Here is a 14,680-nt window from a genome sequence, read left to right as displayed (position 1 = left end):
TTACACTCTCACATTTGTTTTGAAATTTTATAACATGTTTAAGTACAAACCAGCGCTTTCAGACAAATACTTTGTGCACTTTTTTCCAAAGACTTGTGTAAAATTAGCCGACTGCACTTTAAATAGGAAGATGCCCACAAAGACAAACCTGCATCAACATCAAGATGTTTCGTTTTCTATGAGTGATGCTGAGCAAAGCACCAGAGATGATGTTTTCAGTTCCTGTTCCCTGGATGCTTTGACTAGAAGCTGACATTTAGACATTTATGGGGAATCGTTTTTAATTTCTTCCTCTCGATCTTCTCTCAGGGTGTTCGAGGAAACGATGGACCCCACGGTTCCAAAGGAAGCTTGGTTAGTAACAGTTTCCATGTTATCATGTGTATTTGAACATTTAAGATCAGAACTCATAATGTTAACACAAAACTTTTCTTTTAGCTAGTTTCTGACAGATTCTCTCCTCCTCCTCTTTCCTTCACTTTGCCCTGTGCTCATCGTTATTCTCTCCTCTTCTGTTTCTGTCCCTCAGGGTCCCCAAGGTGAGCCAGGACCTCCAGGTCAGCAGGGAACCCCAGGAACTCAGGTGAGAGAGCACACCTGGTCATTATCATGTACCTGATACATGATAATGTATGGGAATAGCTATGCAGGAACATGCACACAAAGATAAAAAGAAAGATTAATGCTCAAATTGTAATAATTACATAAACTGATTAAAGGTCACACTGTGTTCTGGGTTTTTTTTGCAGGGAATGCCGGGACCTCAGGGGGCCATCGGACCCCCAGGAGAGAAAGTAAGACCTTAGATATTCATCATACTCTATTTAAAGTACAGTTACATAATGAAAGTTGGCTCTAAACAAGTATTTAACAATAAACAGTCATATAATAGTTGGAATATTATTAATTCATTACATTATTCAACTCTATTCTCCAACTCTGACATTTAAATACTGCAGTGACGACACCGAGCAAGTAAACAAAGGGAGTAGGATGTGCTGTTGTCAGGAAGAGATCTTTAAACACCTGTTACACCAGGAGTCTATTGGATGCTTAAGAATTATAGTAACCAATCAAATTCATACATCTCACAAAGGTGAAAATATGATGGTTATTGTCAGAGATGATGATCTTATGCTATTCCACTTAAAAATGAATCTTCTAAATTAAGTTTGATATCAAGTGCAGGGTTTACCTCATGCACACACAGTACAGCACACAGCTGCCTGCATGAAGACTGCAGTCACTCTCAACCCGACTACCACTTACAGCTCGGTGACCCACAGACACTGCAGCTGTGACAGTGACAGCATGAATATCTCTGAAACTAAAGTGAAATTATGCAGCCTTACCTCATTCACATCAACACTTTCCCCACCGAGCAGTGGTATCAGCACTCTGAGTCTTATAGAATAACACTCGTTCTCTGTATCAGTGCACTTTTCTGTCACTCACACTTCAACCATGCGAGTCTGTCGTACTCGTCAGCGACGAAGCAGAAAAGCGCGCTTCATTCAGATATGAGACGTTTCAAATAAGGAGCATTTATTGACCTTATATACGCTTCGTCTCCTTCTCCAGGGTCCCACAGGAAAACCAGGTCTCCCAGGAATGCCTGGAGCTGATGGGCCTCCTGTATGTTTGTCTTTCTTTATATTGTTTATTAAGTTGAACCACCTAAAGCTGGGTGATGTCGTTTCTAAGCCTTAATCTCTCTATTTTCATGTTACAGGGTCACCCAGGAAAGGAGGGGCCTCCTGGCACCAAGGGAAACCATGTGGGTGCCATAACTCCATCACTTTATATTACTTCATTCATATTACTATTATTATCCATCCTAACAGGAGACCTGTAACCTCTGTTAGGTTTGTCCTTGTGGTCGTAGTTACCACAGTGTGTGTGTTGTGCTGTAAACCTGCTTTCTTTGGTCTGCAGGGTCCTAACGGTCCTCAGGGAGCTATCGGCTATCCTGGTCCTCGGGGCGTCAAGGTCACTGCGCTTCATTTTTAATGTGTCGTAAAACAAATTAGCAAAGACATTTTTTAAATGTGATTTATTAGAATGCAAATGTATTGATTATGAAATTGTTGTGATCACAGGGAGAACAAGGCATCCGCGGCCTGAAAGGCCACAAAGGAGAGAAGGTAAATGAATAAATATCACATTTACACAATAACATCGTGTTAATGTGAACATTTGGTGATTAAAAAAGGAAAACGGAGATATCATGTGACTGCATTTTATAATTAAAAACAAGGTTTGTGTCATGAACATCTATTCACTGTGTTTTTATTTGTTTTTGTTGCCAGGGAGAAGACGGCTTCCCGGGAATTAAAGGAGATTTCGGTGTCAAGGGAGAGAGGGTAAAGTCTGAATAACGAAGCAGCTGATTGGTCAGTTGGCTGGTTCTTTAATGTAACACTAGATGGCTGAATGAAGGACTGGATGGTCCAGATTTTTAATCTAACCCATGTTAATATTTGCTCTGAGTTATTGCTTTGTGTACAGCACAGATTTAATCTCACAGCTGTGTTTCCACTCTGATCTCTTACAGGGAGAGATTGGAGTATCAGGGCCCAGAGGAGAGGACGGCCCGGAGGGGCCCAAGGGTCGTGTTGGACCCCCCGGTGAGGTTGGAGCTATTGGACTGATTGGTGAGAAGGTATGAACTGTTTCATTACAGCAAGACTGCATAAAAGTAATTATTTTTATCATTCAGACCATCATTTAATACTTTTATAAGGAACTTGTGTAAGAATTATATTTCACCTGTACCTGGGATCTGAAACAAGTATTTATTTGAATTTTTCTAAATATTTGAGGGTTTTTTATGTTTTATTGATGTGAATTTCTCCATTAATCCTGACATTTAACTTTATAACATGAACTTTATTACAAGATAATGTGACTGTTACACCTGTGCATCATGTTGAGTGCTTCTCAGCTTTCTCACCTACATGCCAGCATTAATCAGTCATAACTAGCTGGTTTGTAGTGAAGCAGGTTAGAAAACGCAGTCACACCTGCTGTGATTGATGACGTCATCGTTTGTTTCCAGGGTAAACTCGGTGTACCTGGAGTTCCTGGATATCCTGGAAGACAAGGACCAAAGGTAAGAGAAGCACAAGCCTTTCATTAGCACTGAATCAGTGGTTGATCCTGATGGAACAGCTGATCCTGACATGTTGGTTTATTTTTAGGGATCTCTTGGATTCCCAGGATTCCCTGGTTCAAACGGCGAGAAGGGAACAAGGGTAAGACGACGTCTCTGTGGAAGAACATCAAAACTCAGACATTTAAACTTAACAAGGATAAAATTTCTCAGGTTATAACAAAAGTTCTAATGTTAACTAAGGTTTAATGTTAACTGTCTGTCTGATTTTCTTCAGGGTACTTCCGGCAAACCAGGTCCGAGAGGACAGAGAGGCCCGACGGTACTTTTTCTGTTTATTATGCTGAGGGTTTAGAAGCTGCTCTGCTCACAGCGTTAAAGAATAACCTATCAGTGCATCACCCATCATCAGTGTAACCTCTGGTGATCAGCAGAAACACAGAGTTGTTTAATTATTCCTTCAAATGATTTGAGTATCGTAGTAATTTAACTATACGTGCTGTTTTTGACCATCAGGGCCCCCGAGGGCAGAGAGGGCCGAGGGGGGCCACGGGGAAACCAGGAGCAAAGGTTGGTCTGCACACCTGAAACAAACTGCCCACACTGTGATTTACTGATGAATCCTGTTTTCACTTCATATTTTACATGAATGTGTGAAAGAAATTACTCGTATCTCATCTTTATATAAATATTTGAACAAAAATGTCAGAGCTGGATTTTTTTAAACAAGACTTGCCTAAAAATCCTCGATAACATTTACATTTATTGCTTTTGATTTTTGCCTGTAAATAATTTAAATAAAGAAAAGAAGAGTTTGTATTTAAGTCATTCTTCTTCTATTGCTCCTGTCAGGGAACCTCAGGAAGTGATGGACCTCATGGTCCTCCTGGAGAGAGGGTGAGTGTTGAAGTTCACAGAAGTGTGTCCTGCTTGGAAAAACTTACTTTTAAATTTGAGTCGTGTATTTAATGTTCTTACTTTACCACATATGATTTCTCAGGGATTGCCAGGACCTCAGGGAGCCAATGGTTTCCCCGGACCAAAGGGACCTCCTGTAAGTAAACATTTTCATTTACGGTTCCTCACAGACTGATTTTAGCAATGTTACAAATTCAGGGTGATATCACTGATAAAAATAATAAAAAAACTGAGGTGCTTTGTACAGTTTGATAAAATTGGTTTATTGTTTTATTACAGGGACCACCAGGAAAGGATGGCCTGCCAGGACATCCCGGGCAGAGAGGAGAAGTTGTAAGTTAAATTTGTATTTTTTATTAATTCATTTATTTATTTTTCTTTCTTAGAGGTGCCTCCACCTGAGCTCACTGAGTGGAGCAGGTGGCCCATATGCCATAGATGTGGGTTTTAATCCAGACCACTGACTGCATGTCTTCCTCCCAGCTTTGCTGTCTTCTGTCTGTCTGAAGTATTTAAGTAGTGATCTGTGAAATTTAATGCACAGAGATGCTTGAATCTGTATTTATGGAGAAGAATTATTTGTGTTTTGTGTCAAATAAACAAAAAAAGTCATCACAGCATATTTTTCTTTCCAAGTTCATCTCAGTCGCAGACTGTGATGAGGGTTATGAGTGGACACGTCTTTGCCTTTCAGATCTGAGCGTCTGTGTTTTCTAGATAAACTGTTAACTGAGTTTGTGTCTTGCAGGGTTTCCAAGGTAAAATGGGTCCACCTGGGCCTCCTGGAGTTGTTGGACCTCAGGTGAGTTCATTCATTGTGGTGCACATACTGTTACTGTTACAGTAAATCACATCACGAGCCAACTTACACACTTCACTTCTCCATATTCACACCCTGCTGCTTTGCATTCTTCCTTCCATCATTGCTTTCTTCTTCTCTCAACACTGTCCATGTTCATCTTCCAGGGCCCATCAGGAGAGACCGGCCCCATGGGCGAGCGTGGCCATCCCGGACCTCTAGGTCCACCTGGTGAGCAGGGGCTTCCTGGTCCTTCAGGGAAAGAGGGCACCAAGGGGGACCCTGGACCCACAGGACGGCCTGGAAAAGATGGTCCTCCAGGACTGAGAGGCTTCCCAGGAGAGAGGGGACTTCCTGGAACCCCTGTGAGTATAAATGATCCAGCATATGTCATCAAGCCAGGATCCAGGTGTTTAAGAAACATTTCTTATCTCAGTCATTAGAATAAGAGTCTGATGATTATTCCTGCATGGTCATTTCTTCCAGGGTGGTGGAGGACTGAAGGGAGGCGAAGGACCTGCTGGACCTCCTGGACCTGCTGTAGGTTTCTGTTCATATTAAAAACAACTCATTTAAAGAAATGTTCATAGTTCAGAAATAATGGAGGCAAATCTGGATCTTTCAGTTAAGTGAGGAGAGAACAGCGCGTACTCTGAGTTTGGACATTAACCATCATTGTATTTGTTTAATTTTTCAAGTCTCTCACTATGAGATAGAAATCTTTTAAAAACTTTTAAAATCTGTTACTCATTCTTCCAACTTCAGAATTAATTATTCACTTAATGAAAACCTGCTGTGGTTGGTGCTGACCTCATGTATTTCTTAGGGGTCTCCTGGTGAGCGGGGACCAGCTGGTACTGCTGGACCCATCGGACCTCCTGGCAGACCAGGCCCTCAGGGCCCACCTGGACCAGCTGGAGAGAAGGGAGTCCCTGTGAGTCTTCTGGATGTTTTAATCAAATTTAGTCTGTCCAGCTAATAATGAATATCAATTATTGATTTCTCTGTTCTCTGTTTCTCCTGCTCAGGGTGAGAAAGGGCCCATTGGCCCAGCAGGTCGGGACGGAGTGCAGGGTCCTGTGGGTCTGCCCGGCCCTGCTGGAACAGCTGGAGTTCCTGGCGAGGACGGAGACAAGGCCAGTAACTCTAAGTAACAGAGATCACACCTTAGCTTAAGATTCTTGGAAAGCTGCAGGGTGAATGTTTCACCTCAGAAGGTGTCAAGAGTCAAAATAGCTCAGAGCGTAAAATAAAATGAATTTTATTTATTGTTTCAGGGTGAGGTTGGAGAGCCTGGGCAGAAGGGCGCCAAAGGAGCCAAAGGAGAGCATGTGAGTGACTTAAATCAGAGATTAATATTTACCTCTGATGGTAACGATCAGGATCTAATAATGCTGTTTCTTCCTTAATGATTGTTGTTTCTCTGTGTTCATGTGCTTGTTTCTGGTTATTTGCAGGGTCCTCCTGGTCCACCCGGGCCGCTCGGTCCTGTAGGTCAGCCTGGTCCAGCTGTGAGTAGAAACTCTTTTTTTATTGCAAGTGCATGCATTTGATGATGGCTGCAGTTTTTACTTTACAGATTTGATAAAGGTCTTGTTAAAATGAAAATGTAGTTATGTGATGAATATACAAGATTGTTCCTGATATGATGAGGAGTTTAGATCCATCCAGTCAGCACATTAACTGTTCTTATCTCCTGTTTTTGTCCTTGTTCTTCTTCTTCTTCTGTGGTGCAGGGTGCTGATGGAGATCTTGGACCGAGGGGGCAGCAGGGTCCTTTCGGAGCTAAAGGTGACGAGGGAACCCGAGGCTTCCCAGGAGCCCCAGGTCCCATCGGACTCCAGGTAAAAACATGAAAATGTCAAAAAGCAGCAACACTTCCTTTCTTTACGTTGGATTTGATGTAAATACTCGTGCAGTTCGAGCATCGCTCTTGTGCAAAGCTCCTAATCCAGAACTTTGACCTTTGCTCTGCAGGGACTGCCAGGACCATCTGGGGAGAAAGGAGAGATGGGAGATGTCGGACCTATGGTGAGTTTCACAAACACGTGAATATTGTAATAACTGGTAATGACGTATGCAACAAAATAAATGAAATGATGATAAAAACCAAATCCTCTTTATGTTTCCAGGGTCCTCCAGGCCCTCCAGGACCCCGTGGCCCTGCTGGACCCAGCGGAGCTGACGTGAGTGTTTGGAGCTTTTACTGAACCTCTGTGAAACCTTTTCCATCAAGTTAATGTTAGCAGATTAATTTCTCATGAAACTCATGTTCAGCGTTAATTAAAGTAGATTGTCTGATACTTTTTCCTCCAAGTAACTGTTGATGGAAATTATTTGATCAGTTTTTGTCTGTTTTCAGGGTCCTCAAGGTCCTCCTGGTGGTATTGGTAATCCTGGGGCTGTTGGAGAGAAGGTGCAGTACTGAAGGAATATTTTTACAGCTTTGTGTCCAAAAACAGAAAAACTGGATTAAAATATGTGATATTTGTTCCACAGGGAGAGCCCGGTGAGGCCGGACCACCTGGAATCGTAGGAGAGGCTGGAAAGAAGGTGAGCGGCGTGATCTTAATGCTTTTTTGAGCCGATGCATCAGGAGCTCATGCTGTCGCTGATATCTAAATATCATCCATGAGCAAACAACGAGGTCTGTACTTCTGTGGACAGGGTCCTCGTGGAGAGCGCGGAGAGAAGGGAGAGGCGGGCCAACCTGGAACTGCTGGACCTGCCGGAGGACGAGGAGGACCAGGAGACGACGGGCCCAAAGGAAACCCAGTATGAGAACCGGACACACCAGAACATACACAGACTGCCACACAGATCAGTGACCGCCGATCTCTTTACTGTGTTTAATCATTGATCTTTTTTTATTAATTTCAGGGTCCTGTTGGTTTCCCTGGTGATCCCGGCCCCCCTGGTGAGGTTGGACCCAGAGTAAGTGTCGTTTTTGAATGATTCACGTTTATTTATTTACAGAGATGTTAAATGTGGCTCCACAGCTGCCGACAGTTCAGTTCAGCCTCTTCACTGCACGTTTGAGCTTCGTGCTGAACCGAACAACCCAAAGAAAACCTCTGACATCATCGTCTTTGTTTTTAGGGCCAGGATGGTGCCAAGGGAGAGAGAGGAGAGGATGGAGAAGCAGGAGAACCTGTGAGTAAAAAAGATGCAGCGATGCAGAAAAGAAGGATTAGAAATGATCCAGCTCCTCACCCATATGGAAAATAAATACTAAAAACTTATAAAATACTCATGAAAGTGGCCACTTTCTCATTACTTTCATATATTGTTTTAGTAAATATCCAAAACAGACAAGTTTCATTTATATAATTTTTCAAGGGATCAATCTTTTCATTCTGCCTCCTATCGCAGGGCACCCCCGGACCTCCTGGTGAGAACGGACCTCCTGGACCCCCAGGAAAGAGGGTAAGATCACTCAGTCTGATGGCTGTGAAAGATCACTTAAGTAACAAGTTTTCCATGCAGCCAATATTTTTTTAATGCTTCCAGCTTTTGAAAAAGGGTGAAAACAATCACAGAGTTTTGCAGTTTGACATTTATTTACCTGAGCATATAAGGTTGTGTTTACTGACCAGTCATGTTTAGAGTATCATCACCCAAACACCCAACCTGAGCGCAGCATCCTGGACACCATCAAACATTTATTCTGTTTCTTTCCTGCAGTCGTATTTAAATGGCTTCTATTTAAAATACAATTCATTTATACGATTTAGTGAAAGCTTATTAACTTTGAAGGAATACAGTGTTTTATCACTTATGTTCACTGATGCACTGTTACCTCATTTACATGTCAGGGTCCTGCTGGTGCAAGAGGAGCAGAGGGACGTCAGGGAGAGAAGGGAACCAAGGTGAGTCCTTCAGTTACTAAATGATCTGCACAGATCACAGTGAGTATAAGCTCTCAGATGATAAGACGAAACTATGTTTACATCAGATTACTGACCCTTTATTTGTAATAATGATTCTACAATAAATGATTAACTCTGTTTTTCTCAGATTCTCAGATCTTATTTTTGTGATGCATAACTTTTACTGATGCAAAGAAGGAATCTTTGAATCCTGTTTCTTTGGCGTCACCCTTCACAGGGAGATCCAGGTGCAGTCGGTCCCCCAGGAAAGACGGGTCCTGTCGGCCCTCAGGGTCAACCAGGAAAACCAGGAACCGAAGGTCTTCGAGGACTCCCAGGATCAGTGGTCAGTTCAGTTTATCAGTCATTTTTGGGTTTATTCAAACAGCAACTAAACAAATTCACTGTGTGTGTGACACTTGTTGTTTGATGTGTTGCTGTTCACTCACTAAGTGTGTTAATAATTGTGTTTCAGGGTGGACAAGGATTACCAGGAGCTGCTGGAGAGAAAGGACCGCCTGGACCTTTGGTAAGAACAAACACAAAGTTTGCACTTGGTGCTCCGTGACGCTGCACTTTGCTCCTGCTGCCTTCTTTAATCCTCCATCTTTCCTCTTCTCGTCTGTCCTCCTGCTTTCGTCCTCTTTTCTTTCTCTGCTTCTCCTCCTGCAGGGACCGCCTGGTTTGCCCGGCCTGCGTGGAGACCCCGGAGCCAAGGGAGAGAAGGGTCACCAAGGTCTTATCGGTCTCATCGGACCTCCGGGAGAGCAGGGAGAGAAGGGAGACCGAGGCCTTCCTGGGCCTCAGGGATCCTCTGGACCCAAAGGAGAGTCCGTAAGTCTGACCTCTGTCACATGATGAAGAGCAGGCAGTGAAACCTTTATTTTATTTGACTCTTTTTTTATGGAAATGATTCTCATGTCTTGTAACACAGGGACTTTCTGGAGGCACCGGACCCCTCGGCCCTGCTGGTCCTCCTGGTCTTCCTGTGAGTATTTGTGCTGTTTTATTCCAGGAACATGACGTCATTCTTCCTCCTCCTGCTCCTGAAACCTGTCATTGAAGCCGTTTTATTAAAGTCTGACATCTTTTCCAGGGTCCTCAAGGTATCAAAGGAGCTAAGGGTGCATCTGTGAGTAACCACGCTAACATGAGTGCAGTGTCAGTAAAATTCAAAGATGAATGGATGTGATGATGTAATGCTTCTTTCCTTTTCCTGCTGGATTTAGGGAGGAGCTGGACCAAAGGGAGAAAAAGGAGTACAAGGACCTCCTGGACCTCCTGTCAGTACTCCACCTTTCTTCATTTAAATCTTCTCCGTGTGCTCTCTGAACTGCAGTTAATGATGTAAACTTGTTTCCCAGGGCCCACCTGGTGAGGTCATTCAGCCGCTGCCCATCCAGAGGAGTCCCAAGTCCAAACGCTCCATCGATGCCAGCCAGCTGGCGCCGGAGTTTGACCCTGACATGCCGGCATCTGACACCGCTGGCACCGAGTTCCTGATGGGCAGCGAAGGCATGGAGGAGATCTTTGGCTCTCTCAACTCCCTCCGTCAAGAGATCGAGACGATGCGTTTCCCTCTGGGCACTCAGGACAGCCCCGCGCGCACCTGCCAGGACCTGAACCTCAGCCAGCCGGACCTCAAAGACGGTAACGGAAACAAACCACAAAACCCAAAACAAACCTGGCAGCTGATCCTGGCACTTATATCAGTACCAGGACGATGATGAATGAACATCTGTAAGAGTCAAAGTCAGACTTTTACATTTTCCCACCTCTTTTCTCTGTCGCCCCCTGCAGGAGAGTACTGGATCGACCCCAATCAGGGCTGCTCCAGAGACTCCTTCAAGGTCTTCTGTAATTTTACTGCTGGAGAGACGTGTTTGTACCCGAGCAAGGACGTCAACACGGTCAGTCCAGCAATCTGGAAAAAACAGCAACTGTGTCAAAAAACAGGTTTATTAACTAAACTCATAATAATTTGGTTAAATTTCCAACATGTTTGGGTTCCTGAAGTGTTTGTGGTGGTTTCTATTTTCTATTTTCTCATTTATATGTAAAAAACTAAAAAATGATTTAACATTTATAATAAAACTAAGATGTCAGAGCAGTAACGTTGAGGAAATTTGCCGCCCAGGTTAAAAAAAAAAGGTGTTTTTATCTGTCTGTGTGAAAACAGGTTGAATGAAACTTTAACTATAATGTGTGACGTGGATCATTGTGGTCACAGGTGGAGATGAGCTCCTGGGACAAAGAGACTCCAGGATCGTGGTACAGTCAGTTTTCCACTGGTAGTAAGGTTAGTAATTAAAAGTTTAATAGTTTAGTTCTTGACCTGTTTAACCTTCTTTCCCTCGTTTGTTTGCATCCTTACACTCATCTTACACTTTTCCTCCTTGCTGCTTGTTGTCTTCTCATTAAATCCTTTCCTCTCCTTTCTCATCCTCCTCCCAGTTCTCCTACGTCGACTCCAACGGTGATCCCGTGGGCGTGGTCCAGCTGGGCTTCCTGCGCCTCTTGAGCGTCCAGGCCCGTCAGAACCTCACCTACCACTGCCACCGCTCCGTGGCCTGGGCCGACCAAAGCGCCGAGAACAACTACCAAAGGGCGCTGCACTTCCTGGGTGCCAACGACGAGGAGCTGAGCTATGAGACCAACCCGTACATCAAAGCCTTGATCGATGGCTGCTCTGTGAGTTCACACACACAAAACTACATCCAGACCTGTTAAAGGCTCCGTGTCACTGAAGGTTATGAGGAGCTGTCACATCTTTCCTCTGGACCATCGTAACCATGTATGATGGACCAGAGTTGGTCTGACACTCATCCAGTCCTCTTTTTCTGTGATGTTGCAGTCACATTAGAAAAAACAGTGTTTTTAAATTATTGCGATCTCATTACCTTGGAAATAGTTGCTTTGCAGACAGAGAGCAGGTCTACGACAACTCACAGTCAGTTGAAAACTTCTGTGCAACTTTGGTGCTGCTATAGTTTTTTTTAGGACTTTTTTAGCTCCACTACTTTGATCTTGTCCAGTTTCCTCAGATTTTTTAAGGACACACTGCACAGCATGCTGACACATGTTTCCAACTAGTCGCTCTTTGGGAATCACAAAATACGATTTTCTGTCTGTCAAAGTGTCATTTTTTTACATTTTTCATAGATTCAGCCAAAGAAATGGAACAAACTGTCTACAGTTGTCTGTTTTCTGTAGACAGAACACTGATTCATGCTGAGTCAGGTGCCTTTTTTATTCTTGATTGAATGTTTAACACTGGTTTAGCTGGTTTAACACTGATCTATGAACTCTGACCTGTTCCCTCTGAAAATGCTCAGGTACAAGGATGAACTGAAAGTAATGAAAAACTAGACGATGTGCAAAGAAAAACTTTGACCACTTAAAAAATTAAACCAGAAATGCAACCAGATAAGTCGAGTCTGCTGTTTGCAAAGAAACACAAAACAGACGAGCTGTGCTCATCGATGCAGACTGACTCAGGTTAATTGCAGCATCTGGGCAAATTGTGTTTGTAGATGAACAAAAATTATTGGCAAACCTTCACCAATCTGTCTGAGAGTGACTGCAGTCGGTCCAAGTTGGACTGTGATTGGTTGGAGACAGTTCGCCTTACACCAGGCGGTCGCCTTGAGATCAAAAACATTCACTCATAAGTTGAGAGCAGCTGCTTTTTTACTTATTGTCACAAAGAGGTTGGAGTTTTATGTCGTGTGACTGAGCTGTTGGAGAAAGCACGAGAGTTTAACCGCGCACTGTGTCACGTTCCTCATCAATAACAGACAGTTTTTCATTTTATGGGATCTTTGGGGTTGATTTAAATTTGAGAACGATCACTAATTACACTATGATGACAAACGGTTTCACATGTAGCTGCAAAACACAAGAGGAACATTTAGAGGATTTTATGAAGTGTTTAGCTGTTTGTTTTTGAGCAGGTGAAACAGGAGAGTTTGTTTTATATAAGGAGAAGAACCACGTCTGCTCTAATGTGCCAACTTACACAGACTTTATAAACCTTTTTCATTTTGTGGTTTCCTGACGTGTGTGTCTCTGTGTCTCTCCTCAGTATCGTAAGGGCTTCGACAGGACGGTCCTGGAGATCAGCACGCCACAGCTGGAGCATCTTCCTCTGCGGGATATCAAGGTGTCAGACTTTGGGGAGAAAAACCAGCAGTTTGGTTTTGAAGTGGGACCTGTTTGTTTCCAAGCCTAAGAACACAAACACACACAATACATGCAAACACACACACACTTAGAGACACACTTATATATGAAAAAAAACATTCATGCCCAGTAATTTGTAAATTAATTTGTAAATGATATAAAACACACACACACACACTTACTTACATATACATGCAGTTGTTGTGAGACAAACACGCGCTCACAGTAAAGTGCGTGCCGGGGAAACCAACATCCTCCCAACAATTAATGGACGTCACAAAAACAAAAAAAAGAGGAGAGAAATCTGAAAAACTCGCGGAGAGGAGACCTTCGACTCGCCGCGTGAGACGAAGATAAAGTCAGGAGGGAGCGTCCTTCAACATAAAACAGTGTTTTCTTTAACGTCACCGACCTGAGAGCGAGCCGGCAACCTGAGGTCTGATGCCCCTCTACCTCCCCATCCAACATCTCCTCCCAGAAACGGGTCACACTCATTCCCACTTCCTTAATCTACATTCACTCTGCAGGCAGCATGACTGACGGTCGCTCAGGCTGTGAGAGGCTCCCGTGCAGCCGCCTTTATCTGTGATGCAGTTAAAATCACATGAAATCAAAACAGGAGACAAACCATAAAAGAACAGCCAGAGGTCAGAAACGTTCCCCTGAGCTGTAGATGAAGCTCTTTGTGAGGTCATCAGGGGCGACTCTTCAGTCATGCTGTTTACAGAGTAACATTCAGATCTTTTTACACTTTAAGGAACCAAAGAATTAACGACACCGGCAGAAACACAGGGAACTGAGCACCGAGGTTAACGTGTGGCGAGGTGCAGGACAATCCCTCCTCCACCCGAGAGGAGCGAGACTGCGCTGAGCCGATGTGATGCATGCACGAGGCAGGAGAGACGTGTGATCAGTGAAATCAAAGCCATTCATTTTGTAAACTGTGCTAAATGCAGTGCTGTTGTATTTGCATGCTGCTGGTGCCTTTTTTTAAAGACCCGATTCTTTAAATCACTCCTCACCGAGGCCGCTAACACCACGCCGCTCCGGTGTTTGCTGAGTCTGGACTCTTTGTTGTTTTCCATCAGTGTTTAAACATGTCTGAGCTTCAGAGATTCCTCCTGTTTTTCCTGCAGCAGCAAATAAAAATGCACGCTTTTACTGACCTGTGTGGTAAGGTGCTAATTACACAAACGTGTCAAAGGTGTAGTGTCCACTCCGACTCCTTCCTGTAGTCTCTTCTAATTCATGAAGCTTGTACCTGGGGAAGATGTGCATTACATACCATTTGTACAGAAATAGTGATATTCTATTGTATTTATTTAAAACTAACAGGGTGCTTTGAGATTAAAAAAACAAGAACCAACCAATATTTCAGTCACATGTGGTTTGTATTTATTTCCTGCAGCTGACACTTGAAGGTCAAACTCACCGCCCTGTTCAAACTCCTTTTGTACGGAATAAAAATAAGAATCTGTGGCCACACGTTACTGTAAGATCCCGTCTTAGTGTTTGCATCGACTGTACTGTGCTGTTACATCCTGCTTCCACTGTAATGATTAAACGGTGACTCTCCACCTCTGTCACGTCCCTGTCCTTGCTGCTGTTTCACTTGTTGGCTTTTGCAGGTTTGCAATCGCGGAACAACTTTTTACTTAAAGTCTGCATCGATCTGAGCTGTGATGGTAAAGATACTGAACCACCACGGGGGAGAGAGAGGCTGTGAGAGAGGCAGGGGGGCGAAGGTCGTCCGCCTCCGTGGGATGGAAAGTGAAAAATGATTGGGCGATTTAATTCTGG

The 14,680-nt window shown here is 43.6% G+C and overlaps 1 protein-coding gene across 1 annotated transcript in view; it reads left to right on the top strand.

Moving 5' to 3' along the window:
• Nucleotides 1-14,462, top strand: part of col11a2 (collagen, type XI, alpha 2) — a 40,906-nt gene extending 26,444 nt beyond the window's left edge. The window contains exons 18-61 of the mRNA XM_013915470.1: nucleotides 310-354; nucleotides 530-583; nucleotides 750-794; nucleotides 1,582-1,635; nucleotides 1,733-1,777; nucleotides 1,936-1,989; nucleotides 2,100-2,144; nucleotides 2,310-2,363; nucleotides 2,555-2,662; nucleotides 3,059-3,112; nucleotides 3,201-3,254; nucleotides 3,390-3,434; nucleotides 3,629-3,682; nucleotides 3,965-4,009; nucleotides 4,113-4,166; nucleotides 4,310-4,363; nucleotides 4,779-4,832; nucleotides 4,997-5,194; nucleotides 5,316-5,369; nucleotides 5,656-5,763; nucleotides 5,858-5,965; nucleotides 6,107-6,160; nucleotides 6,287-6,340; nucleotides 6,566-6,673; nucleotides 6,807-6,860; nucleotides 6,962-7,015; nucleotides 7,192-7,245; nucleotides 7,329-7,382; nucleotides 7,497-7,604; nucleotides 7,710-7,763; nucleotides 7,929-7,982; nucleotides 8,202-8,255; nucleotides 8,645-8,698; nucleotides 8,937-9,044; nucleotides 9,174-9,227; nucleotides 9,371-9,532; nucleotides 9,633-9,686; nucleotides 9,795-9,830; nucleotides 9,928-9,981; nucleotides 10,063-10,348; nucleotides 10,499-10,608; nucleotides 10,929-10,997; nucleotides 11,153-11,389; nucleotides 12,783-14,462. Of these exons, the coding sequence (XP_013770924.1) occupies nucleotides 310-354; nucleotides 530-583; nucleotides 750-794; nucleotides 1,582-1,635; nucleotides 1,733-1,777; nucleotides 1,936-1,989; nucleotides 2,100-2,144; nucleotides 2,310-2,363; nucleotides 2,555-2,662; nucleotides 3,059-3,112; nucleotides 3,201-3,254; nucleotides 3,390-3,434; nucleotides 3,629-3,682; nucleotides 3,965-4,009; nucleotides 4,113-4,166; nucleotides 4,310-4,363; nucleotides 4,779-4,832; nucleotides 4,997-5,194; nucleotides 5,316-5,369; nucleotides 5,656-5,763; nucleotides 5,858-5,965; nucleotides 6,107-6,160; nucleotides 6,287-6,340; nucleotides 6,566-6,673; nucleotides 6,807-6,860; nucleotides 6,962-7,015; nucleotides 7,192-7,245; nucleotides 7,329-7,382; nucleotides 7,497-7,604; nucleotides 7,710-7,763; nucleotides 7,929-7,982; nucleotides 8,202-8,255; nucleotides 8,645-8,698; nucleotides 8,937-9,044; nucleotides 9,174-9,227; nucleotides 9,371-9,532; nucleotides 9,633-9,686; nucleotides 9,795-9,830; nucleotides 9,928-9,981; nucleotides 10,063-10,348; nucleotides 10,499-10,608; nucleotides 10,929-10,997; nucleotides 11,153-11,389; nucleotides 12,783-12,929 (3,459 nt within the window). The 3' untranslated portion in view covers nucleotides 12,930-14,462. The remainder of the gene's footprint in view (nucleotides 1-309; nucleotides 355-529; nucleotides 584-749; nucleotides 795-1,581; nucleotides 1,636-1,732; nucleotides 1,778-1,935; nucleotides 1,990-2,099; nucleotides 2,145-2,309; nucleotides 2,364-2,554; nucleotides 2,663-3,058; nucleotides 3,113-3,200; nucleotides 3,255-3,389; nucleotides 3,435-3,628; nucleotides 3,683-3,964; nucleotides 4,010-4,112; nucleotides 4,167-4,309; nucleotides 4,364-4,778; nucleotides 4,833-4,996; nucleotides 5,195-5,315; nucleotides 5,370-5,655; nucleotides 5,764-5,857; nucleotides 5,966-6,106; nucleotides 6,161-6,286; nucleotides 6,341-6,565; nucleotides 6,674-6,806; nucleotides 6,861-6,961; nucleotides 7,016-7,191; nucleotides 7,246-7,328; nucleotides 7,383-7,496; nucleotides 7,605-7,709; nucleotides 7,764-7,928; nucleotides 7,983-8,201; nucleotides 8,256-8,644; nucleotides 8,699-8,936; nucleotides 9,045-9,173; nucleotides 9,228-9,370; nucleotides 9,533-9,632; nucleotides 9,687-9,794; nucleotides 9,831-9,927; nucleotides 9,982-10,062; nucleotides 10,349-10,498; nucleotides 10,609-10,928; nucleotides 10,998-11,152; nucleotides 11,390-12,782) is intronic.
• The last annotated feature ends 218 nt before the right edge of the window (nucleotides 14,463-14,680 follow it).

Source organism: Pundamilia nyererei, unplaced genomic scaffold (assembly GCF_000239375.1).
Source record: "Pundamilia nyererei isolate P.nyererei 1_Seehausen unplaced genomic scaffold, PunNye1.0 scaffold00309, whole genome shotgun sequence".
Classification (NCBI taxonomy): Eukaryota; Metazoa; Chordata; class Actinopteri; order Cichliformes; family Cichlidae; genus Pundamilia; species Pundamilia nyererei.
Note: the sequence above shows the minus strand (reverse complement) of the source record. Positions and strands in the feature narration are given on the sequence as shown.